Source organism: Leopardus geoffroyi, chromosome B1, assembly GCF_018350155.1.
Source record: "Leopardus geoffroyi isolate Oge1 chromosome B1, O.geoffroyi_Oge1_pat1.0, whole genome shotgun sequence".
Lineage (NCBI taxonomy): Eukaryota > Metazoa > Chordata > Mammalia > Carnivora > Felidae > Leopardus > Leopardus geoffroyi.
This window is the reverse complement of record NC_059327.1, coordinates 48,457,673-48,476,654: the sequence shown is the minus strand read 5'-3', so window position 1 is coordinate 48,476,654 and position 18,982 is coordinate 48,457,673. Positions and strand designations below refer to the sequence as shown.

The window sequence follows — 18,982 nt, the reverse complement described above, 5'->3', positions numbered from 1 at the left end:
CCTTTGATCTAAAGGTCTATGTTTGTACCTCAGTCACATTTTATCACTTCTTTAGTAATCTCTGTAAGCTCACGATTTTCTCAGGTTCACCTTTTTTTTTTTTTTTTAAACGAAACACCTAATCTTGTCGTCATTGTTTGAGCTTATTAAACACGTTCATGTTAGTGGCTGAGTTTTTAGAAACAACTGAGATGACTTCATGGCCCTCCTTTGAAATTGCCCACGCCTTGCCTAAGGTCACAGCCTTTCCTGGGGGCAATCTGCATCAGGGCCCAGTCACTTCAGGCTTAAAGGCCTTGTCCTTTTGGGGTAATTGCATGGCTCAGTTGGTTAAGTGTCCGACCCTTGATTTTGGCTGAGTTCATGATCTCACAGTTTGTGAGTTTGAGCCCTGCCTTGGGCTTATGCTGATAGTGCAGATCCTATCTGGGTTTCTCTCCCCCCCTCTCTCTCTCTGCCCCTCACCACAGTCTCTCTTTCTCTAAAATAAATAAATAAACTTAAAAAAAAATAAAGGCCCTGTCTTTTCATCCCAACACAAGAGCGGTCTGTGGAGCTCTCTGTGGTAGGTCTGTAACACACCCAACCTTCTCCCTCTGCCTGATCCAGCTTTGGTCACTGCCTCCAGGAGAGTTTCATGACAGGACCCACTGACGCAGCTCTTGGGTTCAAACCTGCAGGTCAGAGTCTGCCTCACAGGACTCCCACCTGTGGTACATTCACATTGTTTTCCTGGCTTGATCTCTCTCCTTACTCCTTGTTCTAGGAAGGCAAAATGCTCCTCTTTAAAAAAAAAAAATTTTGTTTGAAAATTTATTTATTTTTGAGAGAGAGACAGATGGAGTATGAGCAGGGAAGGGGCAGAAAAGAGAGGGAGACACAGAATCCCAAGCAGGTTCCAGGGTCTGAGCTGTCAGCACAGAGCCTGACGTGGGGCTTAAACCCAAAAACCGCAACATCATGACCTGAGCCCAAGTCAGATGCTTAACTGAATGAGCCACCCAGGTGTCCTCAAATGCTCCTCTTTTTAAAGATGACTGAATTTACACTTTTAATAAATTAAAGCTTTGGTTTGAAAATATCCTGTTTAAATTCTATTTATAAAGGCTCCACTTTGAGATCGAGGGCAAATTTAAACAGATGACTTTTGTTGAAACCCGCATTGGTTCTCATTTGCTATGTGCTAGGATAGGATGCAAAGTCTTTAGCCTGAAGCATAAAAGTCTCATCTCCTTCTCTCACCTCAATGTGCTGTCAGCTCCAGGCTCCCTGGCCAAGCAGACCATGCTCTCCCAGCCAGGAGGACCCCTGGCTCCTGTCTCTCTCCTCTCCTCCTGGTGAGCTGCTGGGCCCAGTCAGCACAGTGAGGTCTTCCGTGACCTACACTGATAGGAACTGTTTCCTGCCCTGGGTCCCCAAAGAACTTTCCATACACATCTGGTAAGATACTGTTATGGGTGGAACTGTGTTCCCCCACAAAAGATATGCTGAAATCCTAACCGTCAGTACCTTAGAACATGACTTTGTTTGGAAATAGGGTCTTTACAGACTAATCAAGTTAAATGAGGTCATTCGTGTGGGCCCTAATCAATATGACTGGTGTCCTTATAAGAAGGGGAAGTTTCTATGTAGAGGGAGGCATGCACCCAGGGAGAAGCTGTCACGTACGAAGGTGAAGGCTGTGGGTGACACGTCTATAAGCCAAGGAATGCCAAAAGATGGCAGGCATACCACTAGAAACCAAAGAAAGGCAAGGAGGAATCTTTCTCCTTCAGGTTTCAGAGGGAACATGGTCCTGCCAACACCTTGATCTTGGACCCCTGGCCCCCAAAACTGTGAGACAATGCCTTTTTGTTGTTTAAAATTACCACACTTGTGGTACTTTGTTACGGCACTCTTAAGAAACCAATACAGACATTTACTAATTAGAACTAAGGCATTTGTCCACGTTGACCTTTCTAGCTTTTCAACTCTAAGGTCAGAAGCCAAATCTGACATATGATATCATCCCTTACCCCAAGCCCAGTTCTTGGCACAGATATTTGAAGAATGGATGAATGAATGAGTGAATATGAGCCAGCTCTCTGGCTAACAAGTAGGAGTTACAAAGGACAGAGACTCATGGTCAAAAATGTTCAAGAGATCAGGAGTGTGGTGATTAGTACCATAGGCTTTAGTGTCTACTGGATCTGGCCATGGCTGTGTGGTCTTGGCCCAGTCACCTAACTTTATTTCCTCATCTGTAAAATGGGAAAATATCTCTTCCACTATGGGATCTTTGGTGGGACTAAATAAGGTAGTATAGGATGTAAATAAATAGAGCATATATTAAGATATAAACATGTTAACTGTCTTCTCCTTCATCTTCTAAGGGGGTTTATGTGCATCAACCAATTCTTGGACTTCTGTAGCATAAACTTGGTGATGGGAAGGGTAAAGTGGAGAGGTCTAAATCCAATTGGGTTTGACTTACACTGAAAGAAGCAATGACTGAAGGGAGAAAAATAACAGATCTTGAAATAAACAATAGAGGGGAGAAAGAAAAGAGGCTGCCTGGGCCAGAATTCAGGAATCCAAAAGTACAAGTAAAGACATTTCTGGATAGCAAGCCAACCTAAATGGATATTAAGAAATGATTATGAGAATTTTAAGAAATTTTGCTATCTTGAAAGTGAAACCCCAATGCTGTTTTTCTCCTGAAGAGGATAAAATTTTAAATTGATTTTCAATTCTTTTTAGATGATATACTAATAACATTTGTGACACTGTGACAATATGACACTGTACTGAGAATAGCTTCAAGGGAAAAGGAGGCTGGCCAGCTTCATGCTGGTTACAGATACATAAGGAGCTTAGCACAGTGGTTGGCACAGAGTGGGTTTCAATAAATGGTGACCATTATCATAATGGGCAGGCAGAGGAGAAGGGATAGGTATGGGATCAGAAGGGTCAAGCCAACTTGGGGAGCTGGATTAATTAACTCAAGAAATCTATAACTGAGATATAGATTTTGAGATCCTGTAGGTCACGATCTTGTGGTTTGTGAGTTTGAGCCCCACAGGTGCTGTCAGCACAGAGCCTGATTTGAATCCTCGGTCTCCCTCTCTCTCTGCCCCTCTCCCACTCGTGCGTGCGTTCTTTCTCTCTCTCTCTCTCTCTTTGACTCTCTCTCTCTTGCTGTCTGCTCCTCCCTTGCTTTTGTGTGCGCTCTCTCAATAAATAAATAAACTTTAAAAAAAAAAGAATTAAAAAAAATTTTTTTCAGAGCCTAAAATGGAGTCCAAGCATGCCTAGGCCAGAGGGTCTTGAGATTCTCCGTGCCTGAGAGGGAACTGGCACCTTTGGATACCCACCCCATGGTAGTGGCTAAGGGAAGAAGAGGGAGCCATGGTTGCCGGTATTCCAACAGCCATTTAGCTGTGTACAAGGAGCACAGGTGATTGAAGAAAATAGTTTCTGGCAAAGGGATCTGATGGTGTTTCCAAACCGAAGCCAGTACTAGCAGCAGCAGGTGGCTAAAGTGTATAAATGAGCCTTGTAGGATGTCAGGTCATGGCCATGAAGAAGTTGGCTGGGAAGAAATAATGCAGAGAAAAGTGACTTCCTTCTGCTTGGAGCAAGCAGGCCATGAAGGGTTTTGTTCTCAGGGCAAAAGCTCACTATAGCAGGCTCCTTCCTTCTTCTTCCTGTCTGCCACACATAGAGCCAGGAAGTAAAACCCCGAGAAAGTACAAAAAATCAGGTCAAAAAGGCAACAAGAGACCTTTTCTTTAAACTGATAAGAACAGATACTACACTTGATCTTAGCCAAAAGGCTGAGAAGTGATGAGAAAGGATTTCTCTTTAAATGACTCGAACAGAACATAAAAGGTGTCTCTGAGAAATAAAAATATTCTGTTAAAATAAGACCATTCTGTCAAATGTTTGGATTTACTAATAAACCACAAGGAAGGGCTCTTGATGTCCAATTGAAATTTGGGAGGAGTGAAGACCACTACAGATCAGTCAGGAAAGTATCAGGTGGATTTCACATACTTCTTTGAAAAATCACCCTACTAAAATAAGTCTTCAAGGAATGATTTTTTTTTTTTTAAGTAGTCTTCATGCTCAGCACAGAGCCCTACCCGGGGCTTGAACTCACAACCCTAAGATCAAGACCTGAACTGAGATCAAGGGTTAGATGCTTAGCCAACTGAGCCACCCAGGGTGCTCTAAGGGATGATTTTTGTGATTCATTTGTAAAGATGTAGTGTGTGCCTCAACAGGAGGGGCTGGTCACACGGGTCACTTCAACACATTGGTGAAATTTTATTTCTCGCACAGGGTGATGGGTCCGGGGTGATCATTTCACCATAATGTTCCATAACTCACATCTGTGAGTCTCAATGGGTGCAGCTGGCATTTGGGGCCAGACGATTCTCGGTTGTGTGGTACCATTCAACACCCATGGCTGCAGCTTGAAAAATACTTTGCCTCATGCCCCAGTGTCACAATATGACAATCAAAAAAGGAGGCCCTTACATTGAAACACCTTCCAGGAAGCGTGGAACAACCCCCAGGGGGAACTGCTGACTCATCTCTTCAGTACCTGTTTTCTTCTGCACAGAGCAGTCATTACATAAGAGAGCCTCTCAATGATTCCTTTCCCTGCATTCAACAATTATGCATTGAGCCTGTGACACATATCGGCCCCATTCCAAGTGCTATGGATATATGTCGATGTAGCAGTGACAAGACAAAGTCCTTGCCCAGAGGATCTCTCATCCCAGTTTGATACCAAAGAGATATACATGCTATATCAAGAATTGGAAACATGTTCATATCTTTGACTGAGTTCTATGCCTGGAAGCATGCTCTGGATTGAATGTCTGTGTCACCTCCAAATCCATATGTTGAAGCCCTAATCTTCAATGTGATGGTATCTGGAGGTGGAACCTTTGGGAGGTAATTAGGTCATGAAGGAGAAGCCCTCATGAATGAGTTTAGTGCCCTTGTAAGAGCAACAAGAGAGAGATGAGATCTCTCTCCGCCATGTAAAGACACAGCAAGAAAGTGGCCAGGTCTGGAAGGAGGCCTTCGCAAGAACGCAACTGCCATCTTGGATGTCCAGTCTCCAAAACTGTGATAAATAAATTTCCGTTGTTTAAGCCTCCCCAGTCTGTGGTATTTTGTTGTAACAGCCAGAGCAGACTAGGACAAAGCATAAACTGCGGAAATGACTCAAAATACAGAGGGGCGCCAGGGTGGCTTGAGCATCCAACTCAGGTCATGATCTTGCGGTTCATGAGTTCTAATCCCCTGTTGGGCTTGCTGCTTTCAGCACAGAGCCCACTTACGATCTTCTGTCCCCCTTTCCCTCTGCCCCTCCCCTTCTCACACACACACACACACACACACACACACTCCCTCTCAAAAATAAATAAACTTAAAAAAAAATGACTCAAAATACAGAAACACCCTGTGTAAGAAGAAACTCACTGTAGAAATTTTTTAAATAGCAAAGTCCTCACAGCAAGCAGCCAATCTAAATAGTTTGAAAAGGGCCATGAAAATAATGGGAGGGCAGCACAAGGTTTATATGCTAGTTTTAAACATTATCTAAAGAGATTGGAAAACTTTTGGAAAATGGTTCTATTGTAGTAAATGGGAGGTATAGGATATGAAATCATATACAAAGAATGATAGTGCTAGGAGCTGAAACAAACAAATCCAGAATGAAATATATCAAAATGTGAACAGTGCTGTTTCGGGGTGGTGCATAGCCACACATATGTTTTTATTCTTCCAGGTTTCCTGTGTTTGAACTTTTGTATACAATGTGGTAGTTCAGAGGATGACCTCAGGAGTAAGAAACTGTTTTATTTCTGATTTGCTTTATGAATTTGGACAAATTAACTTCTCTGCTCTGGATGCTTCATTTGTAAACTGTCAACATTTTCCTATATCATGGAGTTCTCTCGAGGAGTAAATGAGATGATATAGGTAGAGAGAGAGCTTAGTGTAGCGCCTGTGCACAGTAGTGCTAAATAAAATGCTATTAGTAGTATTGGATGAACATACATTCATTTTATAAACTGTTGGATACCATTTGCTAACATCGTGCTGAAGATTTTTGCATCTATGTTCATGAGAGATATTGGTCTGTAGTTTCCCTTTCATGTATATCATTCATAAATTCATTTTATAATTGTAAAAAAAACTCTTCAAAAATTATTGTTTTAGTTCAGCTGTTAAAATAGGCTTGGTTGTGCAGATTAGGCATTAAACAAATCATATTCAAATGGTAGGAGCAGACATCATCTTTCAGCTTGAGACAAATGCCATAGTATATGCCTGTGTGTTTGGCTCATATGCTACCAAGTGTAGAACTCATACCCTATGTATAAGATCAACTTTTAAGAGACAAATAAACTCCTTGTAAAATATAAAACTCTAAAATTAAAATGCTGGCTAGCCAGTAAATTTCACAGAGCCAGAGAGAAGAAGGATGGCCAAAATTCACTCAAGACATGATGAAAATGAAGTTGAACAGATATTTTGCTTTCTAGATCCTAGAAAGCAGAGCTCACTGATGTAGCCACAAAAATATAATCTCTGATTCTACAGACACTCAAATATTCAAATGTTTATTAAGCTTGTAAATCTTAGGCTGGAATTTTGGAACCTTAAGTAAATTTAGAGATTCCTTAATGTGACTCTGTTTTTAAGTGAAGAAAGTGAGGCCCAGGGAGGTCAAGTGACTTGTCCAAGAATATCCAGGGAATTCTATTTTGGGCCAGCTGAAATTCTATTACCCCTCCTACATGTTATTACTTATGAATGGCAATCTCCCTTCCAGTCAACTTCCTATTTGGTCTTTATATCAAGTGATCTGGAAGATTACTGATCTCATCTGAGTACTCTCTAGGCATCAGTCCATTCATTCATTCATTCATTCACAACATCTATTAATTGCCCACTCTGTGTTAGGCTCCATGTAGGCACTGGGGATATAATGGTGAGTAAGACACAGGCCTCCTATCTCCCAGAGGCCACCTCTGTTTCGAGATGGACAAGAGGAAGTTACTGTCAAATTTAGATAGGGACAATGGGAGATGGCCATCTCCACCCACCTGATGCCCACCCACACACTTCCTCTTCTCCTCTGCCTCATCCAGCCTTCTCCTGTCACCCCTTCATAGATCTTTTAAAAGTATTTTGTGAATTCCTAGACCCTATAACATGACCTCATACCCCAGGGCTTCCCACCATCTAAGTGATTCTGATCATCCTTCTCCAGGGAATGTTGAGCCAGATGGGTATTCTGCAGGCAGAGGTTGAGTCCTTTGAGGCAGTGACCAGTCTCAGCCCCTGAGATTCTAATTCAATGAATTTGGGATGGGACTTGGAAACTGGTATTTAAAAACTCTCTGGTGACTCATATCATCTGCCTCATCTAGGAAGACCATTGTAGCGGATATATAAACCAATCTGCCAGCCCTATTTACAGCACTTCTTGGACATTTACTGCCACAGACCCAAGACATTACCCCCTGTACACATCAGATCAATCGGAAGCTCTCTCTTCCACACTAGAATTTGGAACTGAGACATGGAATTCTAGCCAGTAAATCTCTATTGGCTTTATAAATGGAATGTATCCATCTATCCATCATTAAACAACTACTCATTAATTCATTCAGCAAATTGGGAAAACAAAAACAAGTCCCTCTCTCATGGAACTTATTTTGTACTGGGGGTGGTGTTAATACATATACTAATATCTCAGGTTCTGATAAGTACTAAGACAAACAAAGCAGATACAGTCATCAGAATGGGGATGGCCCACAAGTCCTCTCCGATAAGGGGGAATTTGAATGATCCCCAAAGGAAGTAAGGGAGGGAGGAGTGGCTTTCTTTGTGGGGCTAGAACCTTCCAGGCAAAGAAACTGTATCATACAGAATCCCAAAGTGTGCAGCCCCAGTGTGCTTGGTGTGTTTTTGCAACTGTGAAGAGGCCTGTGGGTTGAGGTAGAGAGGACTGAGTGAAGTGACAGGAGGAAAGGCAGAGAGGGCTAGGCCAGGGCTTGGCAACCTTTTCTGTAAAGGTCCCGGTTATTAATATTTTAGGCTTGAGGGCTATGTGGTCTCTATTGCAACTACTCAACTCTGCTATTGCAGCTCAAAGGCAGCTATAGACAATATGTAAACAAGTGAGTGTGACTGTGTCCCAATAAAACTTTATTTACAAAAATGGGTGGTGGGCCATATTTGGCCTGCAGGCCATGGCTTGCCAACATTGGTTGTCAGCCAAGGTAAGACCTTTGGATTTTATTTTCAGTGAGAAAAGTAGCCATTGGACAGTTTAAAGGAGAGTAGTGAAAATAAATAAATATAAACAAACAAAAAATAAATAACAGAGAGAAGTGAAATGTTCTAACCTATATCTGAAATACAACTCTACAGCTGACTGATATTTTAAAGATTCACCACAGTCGCTTCTTGAAGAATGGACCATAGTGGGCTATGGGCAGAAACAGTTAGCAGGCAAGCACATCATTCCAGGTGACAGGTCGTGAGAAGGAAGTGGTCAGAACCCGGGTGTTCTGATGGTAGGGTTGACAGGATTTCCGGAAAGACTAAATACAGTGTGTGAGAGAAAGAAAGAATTCACAAATGCCTCTGAGGTCTACAGCCTGAGACACGATCAACGGAGAGAGCAGAGCTGCAGTTACTGGAGCTAGGAAAGACCGGAAGAGAAGCAGAGTTTGAGGAGGGGATTTTGGGTATGATCCTTCACGCCGAAGTCAGATGTCCAGTGGAGACAGCAAGGTGGACACCTGAGCTGGAGGCATGGGAGGAGATCATGGAGTCAGTGCTATAAATTTGGTCACCAATTTCAAGCTATATGGCTGGGTGAGATTCAGTCAAGTAACCAACCTATGGCATCCCATAGTGTGACAGTGTCATAAGAAACATCCTTCCAGGGCACAGGGTGGCCACAGGACATCCTCGACAGTGGTGGGGAAAGGTGGCATCAGTCCATGCTCTGTTGTCATTTCCCAACACCTAGGTTTCACTTCAGTGTGGGTGTGTAGATGTGTGCAAAGTGCTCACACTCACCTGTGTACTATATACATGAATCTGTGTATGCTGGAATGGGGGTACCACCAACAGACACTGTGATCCTAACTGATGGCTGCAATAGGTTGAATGATGACCCCAAAGATGTCCAGTCCAGAAGCTGTGAATATAACCTCATTTGGAAAAAGGGTCTTTGCAGATGTACTTAAGTTAAGGATCTCAAGCTGGGATCATTCTAGACTCCCTGGGTGGCACCTAAATTCAGTGACAAGTGTCCTTCCGAAAGACATACAGACAAGAGGTGCACAGAGGGGAGAAGAGGAGGGGATGTGAAGACAGAGGCAGAGATTGGAGTCCTGTAGTCCTAAGCCAAGGAAGCCTGGAGCCACAGAAGCTGGAAGAAGCCAGGGAAGAGTCTGCCTTTGAGTCCTGCCAGCCCTTTGATATGGGACTTCCAGCCTCCAGAATGGTGAGAGAGTACACATTTCTGTTTAATAAGCCCCTGGTTCTGTGGTAATTTGTTACCACAGCCCTAGGAAACAAATACAACAGCTATACAAGTTCTGAGTTCTCAACACACCTAAGGGATAGTTTTTAAAAAGTGATCGAAGAACAAAATAATAAAAGTTAGCATAACTTATCACTCTGAGAGCTTTCATTCTGATGTGACAAAAGCCTCTGTCTAACAGGGACGCTCAGCAATGCAACTGCCAGATTAAAAATAGAAACGTAAGCATAGGCACCTGACTGCTAATTTGTCGATATAATGAATGTAGGCATCCAGATAAATACAGAGAGGCTCAGAACTCTGCGTGCTTGCCTGGCGTTCGCCTCTGCAGGCGTCTGTGGGTGGGTGGGCTGGCCCGGTAAGCAAGTGCAGGAAATGGGGAGGGGATGCAGAAAGGAGGAGGTCCTTGTTCATGTGCCTTTTTTAATATCACTGTGAGAGTCTCTGTGGTAATGTTTTGTGGTCTCCTGGCTGAACCCTTTCCTCTCAGGTTTTCAGGGACTGTCCTTAAGTACGGTGCACTAGCCTTGCGTGGCTTTGTGTATTCTCCTTAGGGCAACCTTTCTTTTAGAAACAGCAACTTTCTGGGACAAGGATTTCCTCTTGCACTTCAACCTTGTGGTCTCACCCCCAGGGACATCTGAAGGAGGGCAGTGGGGCTTACTCTGGGAACAAAGACCTGAGACCATGAACTTTGGGGCTGGAGACACCTCCTCTGACCACATGGGGTTGCTGACCCTGTGCTGTAGTCCATTCAGGTTGATGTAACCGAGTACCACAGACTGCAAATATTTATATCTCATGGTTCGAGATGCTGGTAGTCCAAGATCAAGGTGCCAGCAGATTCAGTTTTTGGTGAGAGCTCCCTCTCTGGTTCACAGATGGCTGGTTTCTCTTTGGGTCCTCACATGGCAGACAGAGCTCTGATGTCTCTCCCTCTTCTTGAAAGGACACTAATCTCATCATGGGGGTCCCACCCTCATGATTTCATCTAGTCCTAATCATCTCCCCAAGGCCTCACCTCCTAATATCATCACATTGGGGGTTAGGGCTTCAACACATGAATTTGTGGGGTTGAAGGGGACACAAACGTTCAGTCCATAGTACCCAGTGTCTGGTTAAGTGACAGGTTTAAACTTGAAACTAACATGTGTAGGGCAGGGACACTGGGTCTCAATATCTGAAATGTATCCTTCTGGGAATATTCTTGAATGTATTGTATATACAATGACCACTGGATTTATAGGGGAGGTCAGTGAGTACAGAGCAGGTTACATTGGGGCCAGATTCTGCCTTGCTCACACACCAGGCAAGACGTGCTGCAGGCCAACCCTGCAGCCTAGAAGTCTTGCTGTGAGGGATGGGATGCAGCTAGACCAGGCAGAAGGGCAAATGCTGGCTTAGTCTCTGTTCTCCCCAGGGATGTAAATGTGGATTATTAGTAGACTGATGTTTCAGGACAAAACAAGGATAAATCTTGAACATGGTTTTTCAGCATGACAGAGGCTGGCCAAGGGAGAGGATTTTAGAGGTGTGGGCCCCCCCAGCACTCTTGTGACCACACCATATTGCAGATAAGTACTTAATTTTCTGCTTGATGCCCTCCTGTATGAGACACAGAAGTCCCATGATGAGCAGAAAAGCCTACGCAGAGAGTGGGTCAGCCGACATCAGGCAGAGAGAGAAAACACCATGAGCCAGCAAGTCAGTATGCCCGGCAAAGACAAGAGTGAATATGGCGCTTACAAGTAGTGACCATATAATTTATCCTCCAAATCATGATGTTCTTGAGATTGGCAGGGGTACTGTTAATGATCATCTTTAGATAGTATGTGTAAACCAGGACTATCTGACATAAATCAGGATGTAAGGTCAATCTACGCAGAAGAAGATGGGATGGGGGGAGGAGAAAGGGGAAGGGAGGGAGAGAACAAGAGATGGAGAGAGAGAGAGAGGAGAGGAGAGGAAGGGAGAATGGGAATAAAAGAGAAGCTAGTAAGAGTCAAAGAGAGATGCCCTGTGTGGGCACGCCTGGGTGGCACTCTGCTAGTTGTTTACAAAGTGTTATCTTAACCTCTTTCCCAGACAAGCAAATTAGCATGTTAGAGAAATATATAATGATATAAGCCTCCACTTGCAACAGAGAGTCAGAGCTTCCAAACAAACAGAATTTTTCATGAATACCAAACAGAAGGGAAACCAAAACTCAAGAAGAGCAAAATACATTTCTTATTTGGCACTCACTCCCTTCCCTTCAACACCTGTCTGCTTTCTGCTGGATCCTAGGCTCAAGGGCCAGCACTTATTTGCATAGCTTTTAACAGCCCAGAGAAAACATCAGGAGGCTATTGCATTCGCATAGAAAGATGTTGAGAACAAGAAGGAAAACATGAAATCAGCAAGTGCACATGGCGGTAACTGTTTTGGAAATGTGCTACCACATGGACCATGCCAGGGTGATGCTCTGTTGTTTCTACTGGATCAGACACAGCTATGTGGGGGTGTCAGTGTTTCAGATGTGTTCTTATGGAAGGACAAGTGCTTGGCTAACTGAGCATGGGGAGGATGGTGAAAGAAGACAGGAGCTGGAAGTAGAAAAACCCATCCAAGCACAAAGCCCCACTAGGGAAGGAGAGTGCAGGAAGAAGTCGGGAGCAGAGGGTGGGGGGGCACTCCCCAAGAGTCTCAGGCAGGAAAGCTGGGTCTGGATCTGTATGCAACTGTACACAGTGTCCACAAACGGGTTCTGAAGAGCAGAGCTGTTCCTTGATGTTTAGACCAAACTCTTTTGTATTTTAAAACGCTCTCACAGACCCTCTTTCTTCCTATCAGAGCACTTGCCTCCATTTGTCAAGGTTCATTGACTAGTGTGAGTCGATGTCAGCTCACCCTTGGCCTAGAAGCCCCATGAAAGCAGGGGGTGCATCTGTTTTGCAGTATGATGATACTCCCAGGCCGTAACTGCATGGTGCCAGGTGCATGGGGTATTCCACAAATATTAGTGGAATGAACCAAGACATTATTTAAGACTCTTTCATTAATGATCTCGCCCATAGCCATGTCTCCAACCACCACCCAGAGGCTGACAACACTCAACTGTTCATCTTCAGCCCCATTCTCTCCTCCAGAATTGTGAATCAAAAAGTCTGCTCCACATTTTCATGTGAAAATGTTAGAGCATCTCAACTGCACTTGATAGGTCCCAAACTGAACTTGTGAGCTGCTTCCTCTCCAACCAGTTTTTCCTCAAATGTTTTTTATCTTAGGGAGTGGGACCTTCTTCACCTGAACCAGGGCTGCCACCTTCATCTTCTTCATTCCTGCATCTCCTGTCCATCCTCAAAACCTTTCATTCATATCTCCTAAATTCTCTAGATAGTAATAATTTATCTCCATAGATCATGATGGTTAACAGTGCAGGCTGAGGAGATGTGGTGATGGGTTTGAAAACAGGCTCCGCTACTCGCTAGCAATTTGCTTAACTACTCGGCACCTTGTTTCCTTATATACAAAATGGAGATAATAATAGTATGTGCTTCATAGAGTTCCTTTGAGATAAGTTCCTTTGAGTAAGATAATACATATGATGTCCTTTCAAAAGTGTTAGCTGCTATCATCACCACCACAATTATAATCATCACCACCATCATCACCATCATCATCAACACTATCATCATCACCACCATCACCTCAATGTCATCACCGCAACCATCACCACCACCATCACCACCATTACCATCAACATATCATCACCATGACTGTCATCATTGTTACCTTAATGGCTATACTCCTAATCTAAGTTATCATCATCTCTCCTATGGGTCACTTCAATAGCCACCTAACATCTCCCCACAACCATTCTTGCCTTCTTCCAACATATTTTCCACTATGTAACTCAAGTGATCTTTTAAAAATGCAATCTCATGCCATTCATATGTTTAAACTACTAAATCAGTGGCTTCACACAAAAGATGAGATGAAACCAAAAAATTTTAGCATAGTTTAAATAGCCAACCTTGGACATCTCTTAGCCTCAAACCTGCCATATGCCTTCCCACTTCAGGACCTTCCAGGTCCTGTCTACCTGAATCAGAGATGGCGTTCTTGACACCTCCCTCTTCTTCATTCTTGAGTCTCCTATCCTCTGCTGATATATCTGTGCTGGAAATACGCTGTTCCCTCTGCCGATAACACTATTCCTCTTGCCTTCTCCTCTTTCCTTCCCTCCACGGTCAAAATCCCTCTGAAATATTGGCTATACTCACTGTCTCCACTCTCCCATTAACTTCACAATGGCTTCTGCCTCCATCTTTCCACTGAAATTGCCCAGCAAAAGAACATGGCCACTGTTACTGAAGCCAACGAACTTATTTTTAGCCTTATCTGACTTGACCTTTCTGAGTGTCTGAGATTGCTAACCACTCTTTCCTCAAAGTTTCCTCCACCTTTGTATCCCCTGCCTAATCTCTTGGTTCTCTTCATCTTTCTCTGGATAATTCTTCTTTTTCCTTCATCTAACCTTTTTTCTCTATCAGCCTCTTAGAAGTTGCTTTCCCAGGGTTTCCTGATTATAACTCTTCCTCATTTGCTCTACTCACTCTCTGTGGGTGATCCCATCCATTCACATCATACCCATTGCATTATGACTCCAAAATCCTTCTCTCTGGGTCCGTCCTCCCTCCCCAGCTCCAGGCCCATGTTCCTCCATGGGGGCGTTTCATAAACACATCAAACACAACACATATAAAGCTGAAATCTCAGAACATAACCTTCCTGTCTCTGTTGGTATCTCAATGAAGGGCTCTGATACCTATTCAGTTAACCAAGCAAACGCATGAGTCATTCTTGTCTCCTTCCTTTCTCTCCCTCCCTACATCCAGTTAATCATCAAATTCTCTTAACTCTGCCTCCTTAGATGTACTCAGATGTGTTGACTTGTCTTTGCTCCAATGCCACTCCCTTAGTTCAGGCCCTCATCATTTCCCACTTGCACTATGGCCACAGCTCCCTAATCCATGTCCCCAGCCTTTCCTCTCTCCTGCCCTTTTTGTGCTGCTATCAGAGTTGAGGGAAAACATATCCCCAAATTATTTTCCAGAGAACTAGTGGCCCACCTTTTAAAGGAAGGGTTTCTTAGGCATAATAAGAAATGACTTAGTTAAGAAAACATCTCCTCTGTGGCCCCTTTTTAGTGATTTACCACACATATCAGCATATTTAAGGGTTCTGGGAAGTCCTGTCACAAAGAATCTATTTGGAATTGTTTAACCAAGCATTTCCCAGACTTCTTTGACCATAAAACGCCTTCTCCTGGACATACTCTTAACATCTTGCAGGATATTATATACTGTTCAAAAACACCAATCTGGCCATCTTACTTCTCTCTTTGAAAATAGGACAGGGAAGTGGATAAACATTAAAAGAAGACAACTTGAACTTTATTCTATGAGCAATTAAAAATCCTTGGACTTCTGAGTGGGGGAAATGACCTAATATTCACTTAATCAGTAGCTTCCAATGATCGAGCTCCTACTGTCTGATAGGTTTTTCTCATCTACCACTTCAGTTCTTACAAGACTAAGGTGGGCATAATCCCCAAGTGAGGAGACTGAAGTCAGGTTGGTTAAGTATTGGGCCTAAGGTCATATAACCTATAAAGGTGGAGTCGTCTCTGGCTCAGGGTCTAGTTGGCTTAAAAAAACATTTTTTTAATGTTTTATTTATTTTTGAGACAGAGAGAGACAGAGCATGAGCAGGCGAGGGACAGAGAGAGACGGAGACACAGAATCCAAAGCAAGCTCCAGGCTCTGAGGCATCAGCACAGAGCTCAACGTGGGGCTCGAACTCACAAACCACGAGATCATGACCTGAGCCAAAGTTGGACGCTCAGACGACTGAGCCACCCAGGCGCCCCAAATTGGCTTTAAAGCCATGGCTGTTTGCAATAAGCAGGTGCCATTTTGCCTGCAGGGCAGATTGGAAATAGGCAAATCTAAGGCTTGGACATAAACTCCTAGAAGGCCATCACTTCTTTCTTTGTTCTTCTTTACCTTTGCTCTCACACCCAGATAATGCTTTGAGTACTAGCCATTCTTCTTAAGCTTGGGTCCCATTTTCTTTTCTATAGTCCCACTATATATATATATATATATTTTTTTTTTTTTTTTTCCCTTATGCACTCAGCACATCATCAGCTCCAGGATAGCTCCTCTCTTGCTTAAAAACTTTGTGTTTCTCCCTAGTGCCTGTCCAAGTCCAAATTTCTCAGCCTGACATTCTAAGCCCTCCCTTAACTGCCATCAACTTTCCTTTCTGATCTTAACTTTGACACTTTTCAAAATATTACACATATTACCCCAACTGAACTACTCACTATTTAGCAGCCTTCCTGCTTTTGTTCTTGCTCTTCCCTACTGTTGGAAAGTACCTATCTTTTGGTGTCCCTTTTCACTATAACTCCGTAGAACAAGTCCTAATCTAGACCAATCAGATGCTCTTAGGTTTTCAGCGTAAAGGGCAAGGAGGTGCCCCACCCCCTCCAAACTCAGAGGGCAGGTTAACTTCTGAAAATTAAACTAGTAAAACCCACAGTGGATGACATCAGCCAACTGCAAAGATAATATACCCAAAGGAAGTCTCAAGAAGCAGGTAGTTAAGGAGATATGAAAACATCTCCCTGGAAGAAGGTACCCAGCGCTTATTCTGAGGACACAACACTACCTAGATTGCTGGAACCATAAGATGAGCAAACAAGGCACTTTCAAATCAGTTACAGGGAGCACAGGGAATAACTGAACCGTGATCAACTGTGCTAACTGGCCAAGGCAGTGACTCAATCAATTACATTCTGCTCTGGCGTATTGAAACATAGCTTGTGCTGTAATAGACAGAAGGCAGGTAAGGAGAAAAATGTGGAGTGGCTGCTTCCAGCACCAACTAGAAGAGACACTGAGTTTGGGGGATACTGACTTTTGGGACAGGGGAAGGATCGGGGATGAAGGGATTGGAAAGAGTTCATCCAGCTTTCTCAAAGCTGGTTAGTTTTCCCCAAAGTCCTGTGTTTCGTTTGTTCAAATGACAAACCCACCAAGGCACCTTTTGAAAACCAATCTGGCTTTCTTTTGCATCATCAGAAAGGGATACACTGGGCAGTGAAAAGGGATATCCTCAGTGTATCTATCTCATGGGGTTCTTGGGAGGATTCAATGAGATAATGTGTGTTGAGGGATGGATATAGGCTGTACAAAGTAATTGTTCTATAAATGCATGTGTTTAAAATTAGTGTACTGTAGGTCTGCCTTTGACGACAAGTTCTTATACATCTGCTTAAGGTAAACTGGCTTCCTGGCATCTAGGTGCCTGGATGATGGTGGACACCCACACCTGCAAAACAGGCTCCATGACCCTGGATGAGAATGAGCCAATTGAAGCCTTGTCTTGGAAAGGGCCTGACAACCATCCACCTGGTCTAGGGCATCTGTAGTTCATTATCATCCTCCAACCTCCTTTCTCTAAGCGCTAAGCATATGTCTTACACCATTTTTGTTCAATTTTCAATGTCATCACTTGCATGTATCTCTAACCCCAATTCTGTCAGAGTGTATACTCCTTGAGGATGGAGGCTCTTATGTCCCTTGCAGGGCTTCAAATGTGATAAATCTTCAATAAGTTGAAATGAGATGAATTAAAGATAAGGCAAATGATCTTGGGTTCAAATGAAGACTATAAAATCTGTCCCCCCAGTGAACTTGGTTGCAGACCCCCAGGGAGGGGAGCTGGTGCTACAGGCTGAGAGTGTCTCTCCTGGTGTCCCCATCCCAGAGAGTGGACACAGGAGAGCCTGCTAGGCTGAAGGAGGGCTGTTCAGCTGCCCCAGAAGGGGACAGACAGACCAGAGGCAGACGATTGGATAGAGCCCGCCACACTTACCTGGATCTCTGTCTGCACAGTGCATTTAACCAACTTGAAGTTCTTCCCAGTGTTGAAGCTGTTACTATAGAAGCACACCTTGAGGATCCGCACGTCTTCCTTTTCCACATCTACTGGAACCACCACCATGGGCTCTGGGGGGCCTTCAGGCCGACGTAACGTGCCCACCTTCACTCGGCTCAGGGGCTCGGACACCCCAGACATTCTCTCAGGCGGCAGCTAGGACCGGCACATCTCAGTCCTGTGGAGACAGCAGAGGGACAGCCCCGAAATGAGTCCGAGTAGGCCCCCATGCCTCATGCCCCAGGGACGGCACCCACCAAGCTCCAGGACCCAGCAAACCACACTTGCTCCCATTCTCAAAAACTCCCCTTAAAGGCATCCAGCTTTATTGACTGGGGGAAGCTGAAACACAAAGGAGCAGTTTGCATCAACATCCGGGTATAAAACCCCGGGACCTTGAGTTCCTGGGCTGAGAGCATTCTCTTCTAGAAGCCCCTCTCTCCATCACATTTCTCCTCCCACACTGACTCCAGGCAAGAGGCCCACATTTTGCAAGCGCAGCTGCGGGAGGAGGCGGCCACAGCATGGTTCCAAGGCACAGCTGAGCAGAAAAAGCAAAGAGCGAGACAGTAGAAAATAGCAGGAGAGAAACAGGGACAAGAGAAGAAGCAGAATCGGAGAATGGGTGGCCCGGAGGGAGCCTCAATGGAGAAGGCAGGAAAGGGCCCAGGTGGGGGGCCTGTCCATGAGCTGATGGCATTGTCTGCCCCCACCCGCAGCTGCCAACCCGAACTTCCTGGGCAGGAGGCCTCAGTCCCACAGGAACTCATCATACAGCACATGGTTCATTGCACACAGGAGAATTCAAGAGGAATAGCACTCCCACAGTTCAATGTGGGAGGTCCTCTGCCAGGTGGGAGAGGACTGGGCTGGGACCCTAGAAGATCCAGCCCAGTTTGGATGACAGTTTGGTCAACACTTCCATAGACTGTGAGAATCCTAGGAATCTTGAGCTCTCTCTGAGTCCCTGCAAAATAGCTCCTGTCCTCTTGATCCAACACAACCCTATAGGGTTTACTTCTCATTGCTCTAAAGCAGGAACACCCCAAGGAAACAATGCAAGTTTTATCTGCAGGCTGGTGGTGTCAACCTTGGCTCCGCATTAGGATCCCTTGGGAAGCTTTTAAGAAAGCCTAAATCCGGCTCTGTGCCCAGAGATGGCCACTGAGTTGGCCTGTGGGGAGACCTGGCATTTTTAAGTTTCCAAGGATTTTTCTAACACTTAGCCTGGGCCGGGAGCCACCTTTCTCGACTAACCTTAGCTCTCATTCTGAACTAATTCTTACAGAAAAATTATCTTCCCTCTAACAAGACACTGTAATTCCAGGGGGACGTTTTTAGACCAGCAGTTGGGGGCAAAAGAATGGAACTGGCAATGTGAAAACACAACTGTGGAGGCAAGATTTTAGAAGCGGAACC

The 18,982-nt window shown here is 44.3% G+C and overlaps 1 protein-coding gene and 1 pseudogene across 5 annotated transcripts in view; both read right to left on the bottom strand.

Annotated features, from left to right (window-relative positions):
• The window catches only part of PTK2B (protein tyrosine kinase 2 beta), a 125,781-nt gene that overhangs the window by 43,212 nt on the left and 63,587 nt on the right, over positions 1-18,982 (bottom strand). For 4 of the 5 annotated variants that reach the window (XM_045461176.1, XM_045461156.1, XM_045461195.1 and 1 more), the window contains exon 2: positions 17,501-17,741. In XM_045461176.1, coding sequence (XP_045317132.1) covers positions 17,501-17,704 — 204 coding nt within the window. In that variant the 5' untranslated portion in view covers positions 17,705-17,741. Of the gene's footprint in view, positions 1-17,500; positions 17,742-18,982 lie in introns of those variants that run through there. The other variant, XM_045461185.1, reaches the window with a different exon arrangement.
• LOC123596647 lies at positions 3,708-3,827 on the bottom strand (annotated as a pseudogene).